The sequence below is a fragment of the Quercus suber genome, unplaced genomic scaffold, assembly GCF_002906115.3.
Source record: "Quercus suber isolate HL8 unplaced genomic scaffold, Cork oak 2.0 scaffold_39, whole genome shotgun sequence".
Taxonomy (NCBI): domain Eukaryota; kingdom Viridiplantae; phylum Streptophyta; class Magnoliopsida; order Fagales; family Fagaceae; genus Quercus; species Quercus suber.
Window position 1 is genome coordinate 1,749,856 of NW_027069504.1, and position 15,390 is coordinate 1,765,245.

Here is a 15,390-nt window from a genome sequence, read left to right on the forward strand (position 1 = left end):
ATCAATTTAGAAGATAAATTTAGAAGATATAGAAGTAATAGAGGCTAAGAGTATGAATCTATTGGATTTAACTCATTTGATAAGTCTTAGGAATTATCGATAAAATTACTCAGCCATACTCACCTACTTCTAATGGCTTGCTTGAGAGAAAAAATTGCTCTAATTGAGTTAACAAATGCTACGAATAGAATCAAACACTCTCTTAAACCTTTGGGTAGATGCAATATCAATTACTTGTCAATTGTCTTGTTTTAGAAAGGGTTCCACGTAAGAAAACTAAAATCACACCTTTTGAGTTGTGAAAGGAACATAAACCAAATTTTAGATCATTTAAGAGCCTAAATTTTTTTTACTAAAAGTATTGTAACTGAAACACTCGCTTATTTTACTAAACTCTAATTAAACTAAATTTTTTTTCTGAAAATACCGTAAATAAAGTAAAATTTAGCTGAAATAGTACAATAAAATCATAAATAATAAAAAAATATATTAAACCCATGAATAGTAAAAAAATAAGCTAAATGTACAATAAAAGTTGGCAAAAATAATTTTTGCATACGGATGCTAAGAGTGTGTGGTTGTCTTGTTGATATAAGTCTTACAGACCCTAAAACATTCAGAATAGGAATTAGAGCTATTACCTTTGTTTTTCTTAGTTATACAATTTATTGTACAACCTATAGATTTTTGGACATTGAAAATAATATAATTTTAGAATTAGGTGGTGCTATTTTTCTTAATGAAAAAGAAGTAGGAGTACAATGTTCAATAAAATATTTTATCACAACGTAATTCTTCTACTTATCCTTTACAGACTCGAGAAAATTTTGAATTAGAACCAATAAGAAGTAAGAGAACTAAAGTAGAGAGATTCTAGACCAGATTATAAGGTTTTCCATATTGAGGAAAATCCTCTAAATCAAAAAGGAAGTTTTAGCATCACTTAGTCTTAACGCTATTTTAGAAAGAAGTAAACGATGAGATGGATTCATTAATTTTCAAGAAAATTTAGAAATTAGGTAATCTTAACACTCTATTTTAGAAAAGAGTTGTAAAACATAGGTTGCAAATGGCCCTTACAAAGAAAGATTACTAATTACTGTTGCTTACTGTAATAAGTGATTTGAAAATTCATCAAATTGATGTAAAAATTCTGAATAACCATTAGCCAAACCACATCATATATATATATATATATATATATATATATATTTGAGCCAAAAACAAAAAAGACAACCTACCAAAAAAAAAAAAATTAAGGCATAATTTTCCAAAATGGATTGAATGCACCAAAGTGAACTTATGGACCGAAACATACTAAAATGGAATAGGCTGAAATGCTAACTGACATGGCTTAAAAGAAACTTAACAACAAATGATATACTTCAGGTTAAAAATAATAGCCACTTACTATATTAACCTTTTGCAAAAAAAAATTGTAAAATAGTTTAACATTTGTCCTTAAATGTAATATTGACAGATGTATATAGAAAACTTCTACCACGAGGTGCACCACGACCTATACTAGCGACAATAACAAACAATTGATAGATGAGGAATCTAGAATCTCAAGAAAAAATTAAGTCCAAAATTATAATTTAACTTGGTCACTGTATGAAACTTGTTAGACAAGTATTTCAAATTTTTTTAGAAAAAAAAAACTCAAATATCTTAGGGACACGCACCTTAAGATTTAAGTTGTGTGAATTATGTCCGTCAGTCTCAACGTCGCAAACAAGTCGTGGAAAAATGCGTGCAAAAGTCACAACTTGTTGGACAAGTTCTGCTGACGAGATTCAGGACTATGTGTGGACTTAACTTTAGCTTAAAAGTAGTAAGGACTGTGTATACAAAAGTCCAACTTGTTGGACAACACCTCCTCACAACTGAGCTCATTTTCTTCTGTGCTCTTGTTTTCCGTTGTGGATTTCAAGAGCAGAGCCTGTCTAGTGTTTGATTCCTAATATCTTTCTTTCTTCTAAGTTTCTCTGTGAGGCTTTTACTGGGTTTATTAGTAAAGCTTCCTGTGTGTGTGTGAGGGAAGTGTTGAGTTTGGAATAGCTTTCTATCATAGATAGTTTCTCAGTAAATCTCTTTCTGGGTTTGTGGGTAAAGCTTCCTCTGTGTGTGTGGTGGAAGTGTTAGTTTGGAATAGCTTTCTTTCTTAGATAGTTTCTGAGTAAAGCTTTCTCTGGCTTTCTCAGTAGAGCTTCTTAGAGAGTTTCTCAGTAAGCTTTTTTCTGTTTTTCTCACTAAAACTTTTTCTGGGTTTCTGGGTAAAGCTTCCTGTGTGTATGTGTGGGAGTGTCTTTCTTTCTTAGATAGTTTCTGAGTAAAGCTTTTTCTGGCTTTATCTGTAAAGCTTGTTCTCTGTGTGTGTTTGTGTGTGCGTGAGTGTGTGATGGAAAAGCTGAGTATGGATTTGCCACCTGGGTTCAGATTTAGTCCGACGGACAAGGAGCTCATCGAACTCTTCCTGAAGCCGAAGATCACTAGGAATGATGAAGATATTTACTTTGTTCCTGAAGTTGAGTTTTATAAACTGGAGCCCTGGGATTTACAATGTAATCTTCTTATTTTTATTATCACACACCCACCTGCATTTCTTGGAAATTTATTACTTTGTTTTGAAAGATAAGAAAGTGTTTTTTTTTCCTTGTATTAGTTTGTTAATTGTTGTTGGAATCATGCTGTAGATTGTTGCTTGCTTTGTGTGCTTTTTATGGATTTTTTTTCCTGGACAAGTGTATTAGATTAATTGATCAAAACAGATGGCTACAGAGATCATGGCAGCTACCTGATTCCATATTCCAGTCCTAACAGTGTGTGTGTGTGTGTGTGTGTGTGTGTGTGAGTATTTGTTTTCTGGTATGTTGTGTTAGCTATGCAAGGTGTTTTTCTTTTGTTTATTCTTGTATAACTGATGCTTTCTTGGGGCATCTTCCTCTGCTCTTGTCTTGTTTTTTTCTTTTTCTTTTTTAATACATTTACTTCCCGAGAAAGAAAAAAGTTGATAGAATTTTTGTTGGTGGTTTCTCTTTTGCATAATTGTGACAAGAAAGTTGATTATCTTAAATTTGGTTTTGTTTGAATTCAAAGTAATGATTTAGCACTTACTCAATTTGAACATTTGATTTTCTTATTTTAGACCTTGAATTTTTATTTTTATTTTTTTGATTGTACGATTAGTTTCCCTTTTTGTTAACTTTGATAACAAAATTTAAAAATCACTCTTTGTAAGAATTTTTGTTTGATTTTCACTTTGATCTTGGAACTTAAATTTTGTTAGTAGTACGTTTGCTTCGTATGCCCATGTAATTGTTGATCAAATAATAGTATATATACTTTAATTTCTTGTTTATCTCATTGTTGATTAAATAATAGTATATATACTTATGTGATGTGAGCTTCTCATTTTGTTTGTCAAAATTTGATGCTGAGTCTGGTTTTTTCGACTGTAGATAAATCTGGGATAGATACAAAGGACCAAGAGTGGTTCTTCTTTGCAGCACAAGGCCTGCAGCATCAGAAAGGGAAGGGGAGGAATAGGAAAACTGAGAAAGGGTACTGGAAAGTAACTGGTAATGATAGGAAAATCAAGTCCGAAGGAACAGTGATTGGAATGAAAAAAACTCTGGTCTTCCATATAGGTCGTTCTCGTAAAGGGACTAAGTGGGTAATGCATGAGTACCGCACAACCCTGAAGGACCTTGATGGAACACACCCTGGTCAGGTTGGCCTTTTCTATTCAGTTTTTTTGATTGATGTGATATTGACCTGAGATTTTTTGTTGATTACTCAACTGAGTGTGTGTGTGTGTTTTGATTTAAGATCGTTTTGCCTAAATCATTGGAGGTATCTTTAATAGAGGATTGATTCAATTAAAAAGGATTGTGAAAGCTGTTAAATTTGTTAAATATAATTGAGTTAACATTCTTGATGAGTTAGTGTGGTTTGGTTCCAAATTAAAAAGCTAGTTTATTTTACTATTTAGCGTATATTTGCTACTATTCATGGCCCTATTGCACTTTTTCAACTAATTTTTACCTTTATCTATAATACTTTCAGCAAAAAGTTTTTAGTTTCAGCAAAATAAGTGAATCCCAAACAAACTTTTATTGATCTCCTGATATGTTTAATTGGTGAATTAAGAGAGTTATCCCTACTTTAAAAAGGTAAGTCTGTTGGCTTATATGTTTCTCCTATAAATTCAGAATACACTATTACTTGTGTAACTTTAATAAGTTGCCAAACTTCTGCTAATGGGATTAATAAACATATGGGCCAATTCTCCTCAACTCTGGAAGTCAGTTTTTTGTGCTTAATTTACCAGGTAGAATGAGGTTTTATTGAGGAGAGGAGGAGACTCTCAGAAAAATGGTGAGTGAGTTTTTTCAAAAAGTAGTTTGATGGTTTTTTTTTTGGGTTGAACAAGACTCCCATGTATGAATTGAGATTTTTTTTTGTTTTGTTAATGTAAGAGCAACATTGGGTGTATCAAGGTTTTGAGATTGTGTGAGTTTGTCAATTAATATTAAGAGTTTGTTTTAGGTGTAATAGGATTTGGGATGGTGTGTTTGTGACATTTGCGTGTGATGCTTGTGAGAGTGCTAATTTGTTTTGAGGTTTCATTGAATGTGGTTGTAATCCATATTGTTCATAGTGAATCTTGATTGGGGTTGTAGCTTGCATGGAATTTACCGAACTATGCATAATATTGTTATCTTTTACTTTTTTTTAAAATTGTTCGCATGAATGTGCTTCTACGAGCTGCAAATCACAACAACTTTTTAATCACTGAGGGATTCTAAAGCCAATAATGAAAATTTTAAACTATCCTCTCACTGGACTTAAAAAAAAAAAAAAAAACAAACAAATTTATGTGCATGCCTTCATCGAGGGTTTGCCTTACCAAAGGTGCTTCCCTAAATGGACACCTATTATATATCTAATGGCTTTGTATGACAACCTCCTCTATTTCATTATTATTAGTTATAACATTTCTGATACATATTCACATACTATTATTTGCATCTTTGTGGTACTTCAATTTGTAGTATATATCAGGCAATGATGTTACGTTCATCCGATTCATTTGGGTGCTTAAAATTATGCAGAAGGCCTTTGTGCTTTGTCGTTTATTCAATAATGAAGAAAAGAGTAACAAAGGTGGACCTGCAAAGTCTAAGCCAGCACTGGCTCCTGTATCTTCTGCATTGGAAGTGCAGGCTGAAACTTATCAAACGAGTAATCAATCTTGTTATGCTGAAATATCTGATCAAATGATGCCTGATGCTACAGAACCTGTTCAGTGTAACAATCACAAAGACTATCATAATGAAGATGTTGCAGAAAATCAAGTGGCAGAAGTAACATCTTTAGAGGTGATAGGACACTTTCTATGTTATTTATTTATTTTGGAATTGAGGAGTAAAGTAAATTAATCAAGTACTTATCTTGTGCACTCATGTTTCTTTCATCAGGTTGATTTTAATAAGGATATGGAGCATCTCTTGCATATGTTCTATGTCCCGTCTGCAGAGGACTCTCCATCAAGTTTACGTCCCAACACTTCAGGTGCTTCAACTCCTATCACTGTCAAATCTTCTTGTGAAGCAATGCAATCTGAACCAACATTGGCTCCAGCGTCTCAAGCATTTCCAGAGCAAGTTGAAAAGCATCTTATTAATTGCAGAACAAGATTTGACATTGTAGCACCCTTTGCATGTAGCAATAGTTATAGTGAGTACGCTACAGAAAATCAGGTGGCAGAAGTCAAAGCTACAGAAGTGAGAAAATATTTTACTTTCATCTTAAAAAAGTTTTTATTGTTATTAAATTGTGGGAATTAATAGTGCAGAAAATTAATTTTACTCTTCTCTTGGTTATCCATGTTTCTTCTATCAGTTCGAGCTGGAAATGGAGGAAGCACACAAAATGTTCTATTCCCATCCACCAGAGCCATTAGATTGCAACTTTTTCTCCCCATCAACTTTAACCCCCGTTGCACCTGCTGTTTCATTTCCTACCACAATTAAAGCTTCTCTTGAAGAAGCACGGTCTATGCCAGCACTAGCTTCAGTGTCTACAGAATTAGGCAGTGAAGCTGACAATTATCCCACAAGTTTTCGACGTTTTCCTGCAGAAAAGTCTGATGGAATTATATCGAACACTATAGCACCCATTGAGTACAATGGTTATGACACTTATGTTGGAAAGGTTAAAGTGGCAGAAGTAGCATCTGATGAGGTGAGAAAGGAATTAAATTCAAGCATAAAATAATTTCTATCATCCAAGTGTAGTTTAACTAGTTAAGTACCTATCCTATTCATTTTTCTAACTACAGGTTGATTTGCAGTTGGGTGTCTCTTCAGAGCCACTAGGTTGCAACATGTTATACCCATTACACTCGCAGATGCAAGAAGAGTTAGGTTCTTCTTGCAGCTCTTACCCTTTTCCCAATTACTTAAACAGTGGTCATTGGGGGGTACAACACCAATATGGCACGAATGAGCCTGCTCCCAATATCTCCGAGTCCTGGGGTCTGACTCTTGGTAACCGTGGTGACTGCTTGCATAACAAGTCGTCTAGCAGTCAAAATAATATTGTGTTTGATAATGAAACCCTGATAAACATGGTCTCCGCTAAGGACAATCTTGCAGATGCCAATGCAAGGGTAAGTGAAAACTCTCAAGATAGTGTTTATTAATTAATCTTGCAAGTTTTCCCAAGAAATTTTAAGTTGTGTTAATTTGCTGCTCAAGACTTGTTATACTCCTTTAGGGATTACTTTTTGGACTTTTGGATATGGTTTTATTTTTGTCTTTATCTTCAGATAAATTGGTCTTCTAAAATCTAACCTTGCATTAATATTATGTACAACAGATTGAGCTAGAGCATCAAGATTTGGTGTGGCTTGACGAGATCATCAATCCAGAGGTTTCTTTGGGGTTGTTAAAATCAGCATCATATATAGAATCTGTTGAAAGGTCTTCGGATCAGATCATAGGTTCGAATTGAAGATCATAAAATTTTACAATTAAAAAATGTCAATGATTTAGGTACAGAAAATATTATTAGTATTACTTCTAAACGAAGCTAAAATTCAGAAGAACTATTTATCTTTCTGAGAAAGAACTTATCAAAAGAATAAGTCTTTTTCAGAAAGAGAAAAAAAAATTCAGTACTCTTTGAAGACAAAACTGTAATTCAAAAGAAAGTTGGTCTTTTTTAGGGTAAGGCTTGGGCAGAGTGCGTCCTATGTACTGGATCCGAAATGGTGTGGGCACGTTACTGCATCGTATTGGGTGACCCAAGCCACTTAAATTTTGCAAACATTCTTCAAACTGTTCTCAAAACAGTTCAATGTTTTTCAACTCAAACAGACCTAAAGTCTTTTTCAAGTCAAACAAACTTATGGTCTCTTACAAACCACAAACCCATGATCTTTTACATTCGAAAGCCTAAGCCTCCTTTTACAACTCAAACACACCTAGAATCATTGCTACCTTGGGTTGTAGCTATCTCACGGATTTAGATCCGTGGCTGTTGTTCCATGCAATTACCATTTGCCTGTGACATGCAAAAGTTAAGATGGTAAAAGTTTCAAAAATTAAAATTATAAAAGGTTATTTTCTTTACCATCTTAATTTTTACATCTCTCAACCAAGTGGTAATTGCATGATCCAAATCCCTCCCTTGCCTTGCCTCTAAAAAAAGTCCTTATTTCAACTCCATGTTGAATTTGATGGTTTCTTTAAAAGTTCCCAATCTGGGTTGAGATTTTAATAAATCCTTTGCTTAGAAAAACTTCTAATTGAGATTTAAATCATTGATGTTTTATATTTGTAGAATTGTGAGATTTAAGATCCTGGTCGAGATTTTTACAACCCCTATACTCTGTTACAGAGTGAAACAAGTACAATTGATTACTGTGCTGTCACTTCTGTGTATAACGCAATTTCTATTTTATATTAGTGGGATGTATTAATGTAAAATAGTGGTTTCATTCACTCCCATGTGAGAGTGGTGTGATATATCCCGGTGATAAAAAAAATACCTTCTTGTGTATAATGTTGAGGAGCACTGGACAACTTTGGTGTTCTTACAGAGAGAACCTTAAGTGCAATACAAGTGCAATACGTCCTCATCTGCTGGTATTTTGAAACAATTCTATGTATATATACTGAACTGAACCATTGTTTGGAATTAGCATAAGGATTTGGAAACTTCAAAAATCGACTAAGACTCTGTTATCGATGAATTTGTGTACGGAGTGATTTATGTCCAACTGTACTGATAATTGTTTACTTTCTGCTGACATGTCATGAAATGTACTCATTAATGCTTGGGATGGTTAGTGTTATCATCTTAGCAGTGTTACCGGCACAACATTTTTACAACAATTTTGCAAGTTTTTTGCCACTTAGACTTTGTTGTAAAAATGTTATGTCCTTAGCAGCTAAGCTTTATTGTTTCATCTTGAATGTTTAGGATTAAAAAAATTTTGCTGGAATGCTGGTGTTTTGAGATGCTTGTGTGTTTAGACAAGAAGAATGCATGAAAACAGAAATCAGAGATATAATTGAACCATGTACAATGAAAAAGGCTAATGTACACGGGATAGGAAAAATAACAATGTCCAGGACCTCCAGGACCAGGTTGAGGGTGCCATACTCAGGGTCAAGGGCTTTTGACTAAAAATCCAGTACTAGTTATATAAAGGCATGTCATTCAGGTAAAGCTCTATTGATTGTCCAAGTTCATTGTTTTGTTATTAATGTTGCTATTATTCTAAGGGTGCGTTCGTGTAAGGCTTATTGCGTTTGCATTTTTATAAGTTGCGTTTTTTGGCTGGTTCATGGCTATTATTCTAAGGGTGCGTTCATGTAAGGTTTATTGCGTTTGCGTTTGTATAAGTTGCATTTTTTGGCTGGTTCATGGTACTGTTCATGGACTAGCCAAGTGCTAAAAACGGGTGAACAGTAATTTGTAGCAGTAAAAAATATTTTGCTACAGTATTTGCAGCAATAAATTTTCAGTTTTCAGCAGAATAAGCGATATTCAAATGCACACTAAGTGCATTCAGGCTTCAAAGATGGGTGCTTTAAAATGATGGTAGTTTTACAATTGAAGCTTACACAGTATTGTTTGCAGAATATTGTATTAATCTTCTTGCATGGATATGAGGTGTCCTAAACCTTGATATAGTTTGGCTATTAAGAATTTTGTTCATTATATACGTAGGATGTTCTCTTTCTAGTTTCAATTTAAAACTCTAATTTCTGCTTTTTCTATTTTCATAACTTAGTGTGTCTGGCCTCAAAAGGTTGCAATTTTTAGGTCTCAGTATATATATATATATATATATATATAAAAGGTGCAAAGCCATTTCCTGATTGCCTAATAGGAGGTAAAAAAAACAAAGTCTTTTTGGTTTGCAATTTTTAGGTCTCAGTATATATATATATATATATATATATATATATATAAAAGGTGCAAAGCCATTTCCTGATTGCCTAATAGGAGGTAAAAAAAACAAAGTCTTTTTGGTCTTATCTTTCTTGCTGCAAATTTAAAAATGTTTGGTCTTTATTTAGTGTTTCAGAAAAAAAAAATAAAAAAATAAATAAATTTTGGGGTGAGAGAGGCTCGAACTCTCGACCTCAGGATAACTCTTCAAGCTATGAGACCTACGCGCTAGCCAACTGCGCCACCACCCCTCTATGTTGAGATTCTCGAAAACCTTCTTATTTGATCCAATTGTGTGCAAGAAAATCCGTTTCCAATTTCCAAATCTACTATTCAATTCCCACTTTGTTTTCCCTGCAAATGGTATAATTGTAAGAGTCACATTCAAGGTTTTCAAATATTCCAAGACAGATCCTATGATAATCATTCATCTTAAAGGCAATAATTTTATTCATTAGTGTAGATGGTCTTTCTAGGGACTAGTACAATCACAACATAATCTTGAGCAATGTTAGCACCACAATACTTTACACAATTTTTGCTATAATTCATCACGTGGCGAGTTGTGAGTAATAGAGAAAAATGATGGGTCTAGTCTACTATGAGTCTACATCTCCACCATTCACAACTCATTACATGATGAGTTGTGACAAAAATTGTGTAAAATATTGTTATACACAATTCCTGTAATACAAGTACATGTTTCTTATAAACCCTGATCTTTTATACAATTGAATAGTATATTTATTTTTTGAGTCATGTTAACGATGCCCTTCAGGCAATTTTTTATAAATCAATTTAGGAAATTTCTATAGCACTTTTATAGGAAATTGAAAAAACTATCAAAATATTAATTAATTTTTTTTTCTTTTTCTATAAAAACTTTTCTAAAATGATTTATTAACAAATGCTCTTAGGATATTTATTAACTTTTTATATACTTTTTTTTTAATTTATTTTTTGTTGAGTCCCAGACATATTAAATTTCCAACCTTGTAAAGTGGTAATTCGTTCATGTGTCGGATTCGTGTCGTGTCGATTTATAAGTATCCAACTATATGGGTCAACACTAATTTGACATGTTTATTAAATGGGTCAAGATTCCTCAATCTTAACACGACCCATTTATTAAACGGGTCAGTCGTGTCGACTTATTTATCAGATTTTATTAAAAAGAAAAAAAATAGTATTAACCAAATTGATATGAATTATTAAATATAATATATATATATATATATAAAATTCAAAACTAACGAGTAACTACATCACAAATAATAATTCAAAATTAAAGCATATTTCAATATCACAAATAATTAATCATAATATGTCAAAAAAAAAATCTCATCTCATAAGGAATAAGTTATGGCTGTGCCAAATTCGTATTTCTCCTCCTAGAATTCAGATTAGATGCAGCACTATCTACCCCAAGTAGTATTGCACCGTGTGCAATAGTTGTTGCCGACTGAGATTGAAAGTTTAAAAGTCAACTTTCAATCTCCACTCTTGAATAAAAAAAAAAAAAAAAAAAAAGAAGTCAGAAGTTTGAAAAGCAAAGAATAGAAAGTTTTTGTGAGAGGAATGTGAGAAACCTGATCCTCTCTTCCATCTTGTCCAAGATTCAGTTGATGTGTTTTACGTTGTTGATTTTCAGTACCATTCATGTTGTAAAAGCTAAGATGGACACACCATTTTTGATCTTCCATTGTCTTCATCTTATATTGTTTCTCTCTCTCACTTCCCTTTCTTCAATCCAGAGTTCTCAGCATCCAACTTATGCGCAACAGCTTCTAAGCTCAGCTCAGCAAGACAGAGATTGGTTGGTCTCAATAAGAAGGCAAATCCATGAATACCCAGAACTCAAATTCGAAGAGCACAACACCAGTGCTCTTATACGCAGAGAACTTGACAAGCTTGGCATCCCTTACTCATACCCACTTGCCAAAACCGGAATTGTTGCCGAAATTGGCTCTGGTTCTCCTCCTGTTGTTGCTCTTCGAGCTGACATGGATGCTCTTCCCTTGCAAGTAATCCATAATCCTTTTTGTTTTCAGGTTTTGTTTGTGTTTGTATAGGTGTGTGTTTGTTTTTCAAATTGTAGTTTTTGATATGTGTAGGAGCTTGTTGAGTGGGAGCATAAGAGTAAGATTGATGGGAAAATGCACGGGTGTGGACATGATGCTCACACAACTATGCTCCTTGGTGCTGCTAAGTTGCTTAATCAACGCAAAGATAAGCTCAAGGTTTGTTTTTTAAAATTGCAATGAAATGAATGAAAGTGATTTCATTTCTATATGGGTTTAGTACTTTTGTTTTTAATGTGGGTTCTCAAAGGTATGTGACAAGGACCATAGAGAAACTCACTTTGTCACCAAAATTAAGTATAGAATGTTTCTTCCTTACCAATCATTTACATCTTGATTACACATTAGGAGTAGCATAAGATTCAACTACAGAATCGATGCATGTACAATATGACCTCTCATTGTTTGGGAGAGAATTATCATTGGTGTACATATTGGGACACCACTCTATCGCATTAGTGTTTGAACCCAGTTGTAAATATAAAGCTACTCACTTTCTTAATTGTTCCTTGATGTGCAATTCAGTTCTCACATGTACACTCACAACATGTTTCCTGTTATTACTCAATAGAAGGGTTTATTAATGTTTTTAAGCTGGCTTGGCTGTCTACCTGGTGCAAGTGTGTTCATTTCTTGATGTTTTTAAGAATTAAGTTCAACATTTCTTGAGCAATAATTAATAGATAACAGGTTTAGAATTTACTTTTCATGTGCTTTGCAGACACCACTTCTTGGCTAGAATTCTGACTTGCCCATAGAAAGTTGGCACTTGTTTCTAACTAGATGTTCATAAAAGATTTTTGACTCTCTGTTCTCAAAGTTTTCTACATTTTTCTTCAACATATGTTATTCTAAAACCCCTTTTAATTTGGGACTGAAGGGAACTGTGAGACTTATTTTCCAACCTGCTGAGGAGGCAGGTACTGGTGCATATCACATGATAAAAGATGGTGCTCTTCGTGATGCTGAAGCTATATTTGGAATGCATATTAGTCCTAACCTACCCACGGGAAGTATAGACTCCATTTCAGGGCCTGCCCTAGCTGCCGTATGCTTCTTTGAAGCAAAAATAGTAGGAAAAGATGGGCATGCTGCAGATCCCCATAAAAATGTGGATCCAATTCTTGCTGCATCGTTTGTAATTTTGGCATTGCAACAGCTCATCTCGAGAGAAACTGATCCCCTTCATAGTCAGGTATGTCTCTATCCTCAATCTTTTAATGTAATCTATTTGAAAAGTTCCATACTGGGTGTGTGCTTGGTCATGGGTTTATGTACTCGTTGGCCTCTCCACATGATCTAATTTAAGCTTTTGGGTTGGATGCTTATTGTAGCTTCCATTTTGCTCCATTGTGAAAAACTCTCTGTAGAACCTCAGGCTATAAAGCCTTCATCTACATGAGTTTGACACCCCCCCACCCCACCCCATCCCAAACAAAATAAATTGCTCCCCTCTGTTCTCTGCTAACTTACCTCTTTTAGGTCCAAATTGTGGTCCCCTTTAGTAACTCTAATAGGAGGTTCTCAAAAAAAAAAAAAAAAATTTGGGGGGCTATTTTCAAAATATTTTAGCTATATGGATTTGCAAGAATGAAGTGAATGGGCAACATCATTTTTGTTGTTGTTGTTTTGGGAGCAGGGGGGTATACGTGACTGAAAGCATATAAAACATCCAATGTGACGTAGAGCTAACACTTAGCTTTTTCGTTGAAGGTGCTATCCGTTACTTATGTCAGAGGTGGTACTACATTGGACACAATTCCAACATATGTTGAAATTGGGGGTACTTTAAGGAGTCTCACAACTGAAGGCATGCACCAACTCAGGCAACGGTTGAAAGAGGTATATACCATACCTTAACCTTTTCACTTTTTGCTTATTAGAAAATAGTTTTGCTGCTTCATTGGTCTACAACACAAGGTAGGACGTGAATTGTCTTTGAAATATAAAGCAACATATCTTTTGTAAATTCAATTTCTGCATAATTGTTATATTTCAACTGTTCAATACTCTTTGTTTGCATTTGCTGGCATTGGAAATCCTCCTGGAAAAGGGTGAACTGTAGTGGCAGAATCAAGCAGTTGGCTTTGGTGTCATGCAGATAACATTGCAATTTTTCCACCCTAACACCGTTATTTGTTTTTGATAGCGTTTCAAGATGCACCCTTTGCTGACACTAAAATTGTCAGCTTTATGAAGTTATTTTAAGCTTCCTATTACATTCTTTTCCCAATAAATTCTCTACTTTCATTTTATGACTTTGTTGTGTTGGGCTTTAATGTCTTGAATTTAGTAGTTCATCAGCTCTGTGGCAAGCTGTCAACTGATTTGTTTCCAAAGATGAACATTTTAATTAGAGCAATCACTAGTTTCAAAGTTGGTGAGGTATATAACTGTGTGGCTGGTTGTAGGTTATTGCGGGACAAGCTGCTGTACACAGATGTAATGCATATATTGATATGAAAGAAGAAGACTACCCGCTATTGCCTGCTGTCATGAATGATGAGAAACTGCATCTGCATGTGCAGAAGGTGGGCAAACTTTTGCTTGGTCCTCAGAATGTCAAGGTGGGCGTGAAAATGATGGCAGGTGAAGACTTTGCCAACTATCAAGAACTGATTCCAGGAGTTATGCTTGGAATTGGAATTGGAAATGAGGACTTGGGTTCAGTTCACTCCCCGCATTCCCCTTACTTCTTTCTTGATGAGGATGTCCTTCCAATTGGTGCAGCATTACACGCTTCTCTTTCTGAGATATATTTGAGCGAGCACCAACACTCACTTGTGCCATAAAATTTTCAGAATATGGTGTTAATAACATCAACATTAATCTAAGTTTATCTCAAATGATAGTCTCTTGTTGCCAAACAATGGACCTGGATTCGAATTCCACCTATACGAAAAAGAAAGTTATTAGAGTATTAGCCTGATTGTAAAGAACAATAAGCATGGAATGAATATTGTAGGTTTCAAATTAGGGGGGGAAAACATTAATATCAATTCCATGGTGTTGCATGTGTTTGAAACTGTCTCCATATGCAAGAAAAATGTAATGAAGTTGGTGTTCTAACCAATAACTTCACATTTTCTTATGTTGATATCTGGCTTTTGCTCAGGCAATTATTATTGATTGGATACTTTGTCTGTGGTATGCAACAAAGTGGTTCAAGGGAAAATTTCACCTACAAATCTACCCATATTCCATTTAAAAATCCTCACTCTTTTCAATTTCCTTTCGTTTTGCCCCTGGCCTAAAGAGAGATGCATGCAATTGATTTGCAAAATGGAAGTGTGTTTTAATAAAAATATATATTAATTAAGTTAATAATGTTGTTACAAAATTTATTATGAAATACATCAAAATTCATTAAGGCAAATAGTATTTACAAAAATTTTATACCACACTAATCCTAATATCTTGTTAATTATTCTTTACTGTTTTGTAATTAATTATTTTTCCAAATAATTTTATACCACACTAAATAATTTTTTAGCTTTAGAGGGAGTATCGTTTATTTTTTGGAAAGAACATATCGAATGTCTCTTTCAATGAACACAGGATTAAAAAAAAAAAAAAAAAAAACTTATAATCTCAACCTTTGAATTTGAAAAATAAAATATGAAAAGTTAATGTAAAATTGTTTTTGTAAGAGGAATGTGAGAGGAATTTGACCTTCTCTTCCGTTCTTGTCCAAGATTCTGTTGGTGTTGTTTTCCTTGTGTTGATTTTCATTGAGTTGTAAGCTAAGAGCATAAGATGGACTCACCCTTGATCTTCCATTTTTTTCATCTTATTTTGCTTCTCTCATTCACTTCCCTTTCTCCAATCTAGAATAGGA

General features: G+C 34.0%; 2 protein-coding genes and 1 non-coding gene across 3 annotated transcripts; 2 read left to right on the forward strand and 1 right to left on the reverse strand.

Annotated features, from left to right (window-relative positions):
• The first annotated feature begins 1,713 nt into the window (after positions 1-1,713).
• On the forward strand, positions 1,714-8,245 carry LOC111985064 (NAC domain-containing protein 62). The gene is made up of 7 exons (XM_065771109.1): positions 1,714-2,564; positions 3,462-3,733; positions 5,118-5,384; positions 5,484-5,789; positions 5,908-6,249; positions 6,359-6,676; positions 6,886-8,245. The coding sequence occupies exons 1-7, from the start codon at positions 2,402-2,404 to the stop codon at positions 7,018-7,020; spliced, it is 1,803 nt and encodes a 600-aa protein (XP_065627181.1). The 5' UTR covers positions 1,714-2,401; the 3' UTR covers positions 7,021-8,245.
• A 1,391-nt stretch (positions 8,246-9,636) lies between these two features.
• Positions 9,637-9,722, reverse strand: TRNAM-CAU (transfer RNA methionine (anticodon CAU)). The gene is given in 2 exon segments: positions 9,637-9,672; positions 9,685-9,722. It is a non-coding gene; the product is annotated as a tRNA-Met (tRNA).
• A 1,256-nt stretch (positions 9,723-10,978) lies between these two features.
• On the forward strand, positions 10,979-14,688 carry LOC111985098 (IAA-amino acid hydrolase ILR1-like 5). Its single transcript, XM_024016737.2, has 5 exons — positions 10,979-11,495; positions 11,586-11,711; positions 12,433-12,747; positions 13,266-13,394; positions 13,964-14,688. The coding sequence occupies exons 1-5, from the start codon at positions 11,097-11,099 to the stop codon at positions 14,342-14,344; spliced, it is 1,350 nt and encodes a 449-aa protein (XP_023872505.2). The 5' UTR covers positions 10,979-11,096; the 3' UTR covers positions 14,345-14,688.
• Positions 14,689-15,390: the final 702 nt, after the last annotated feature.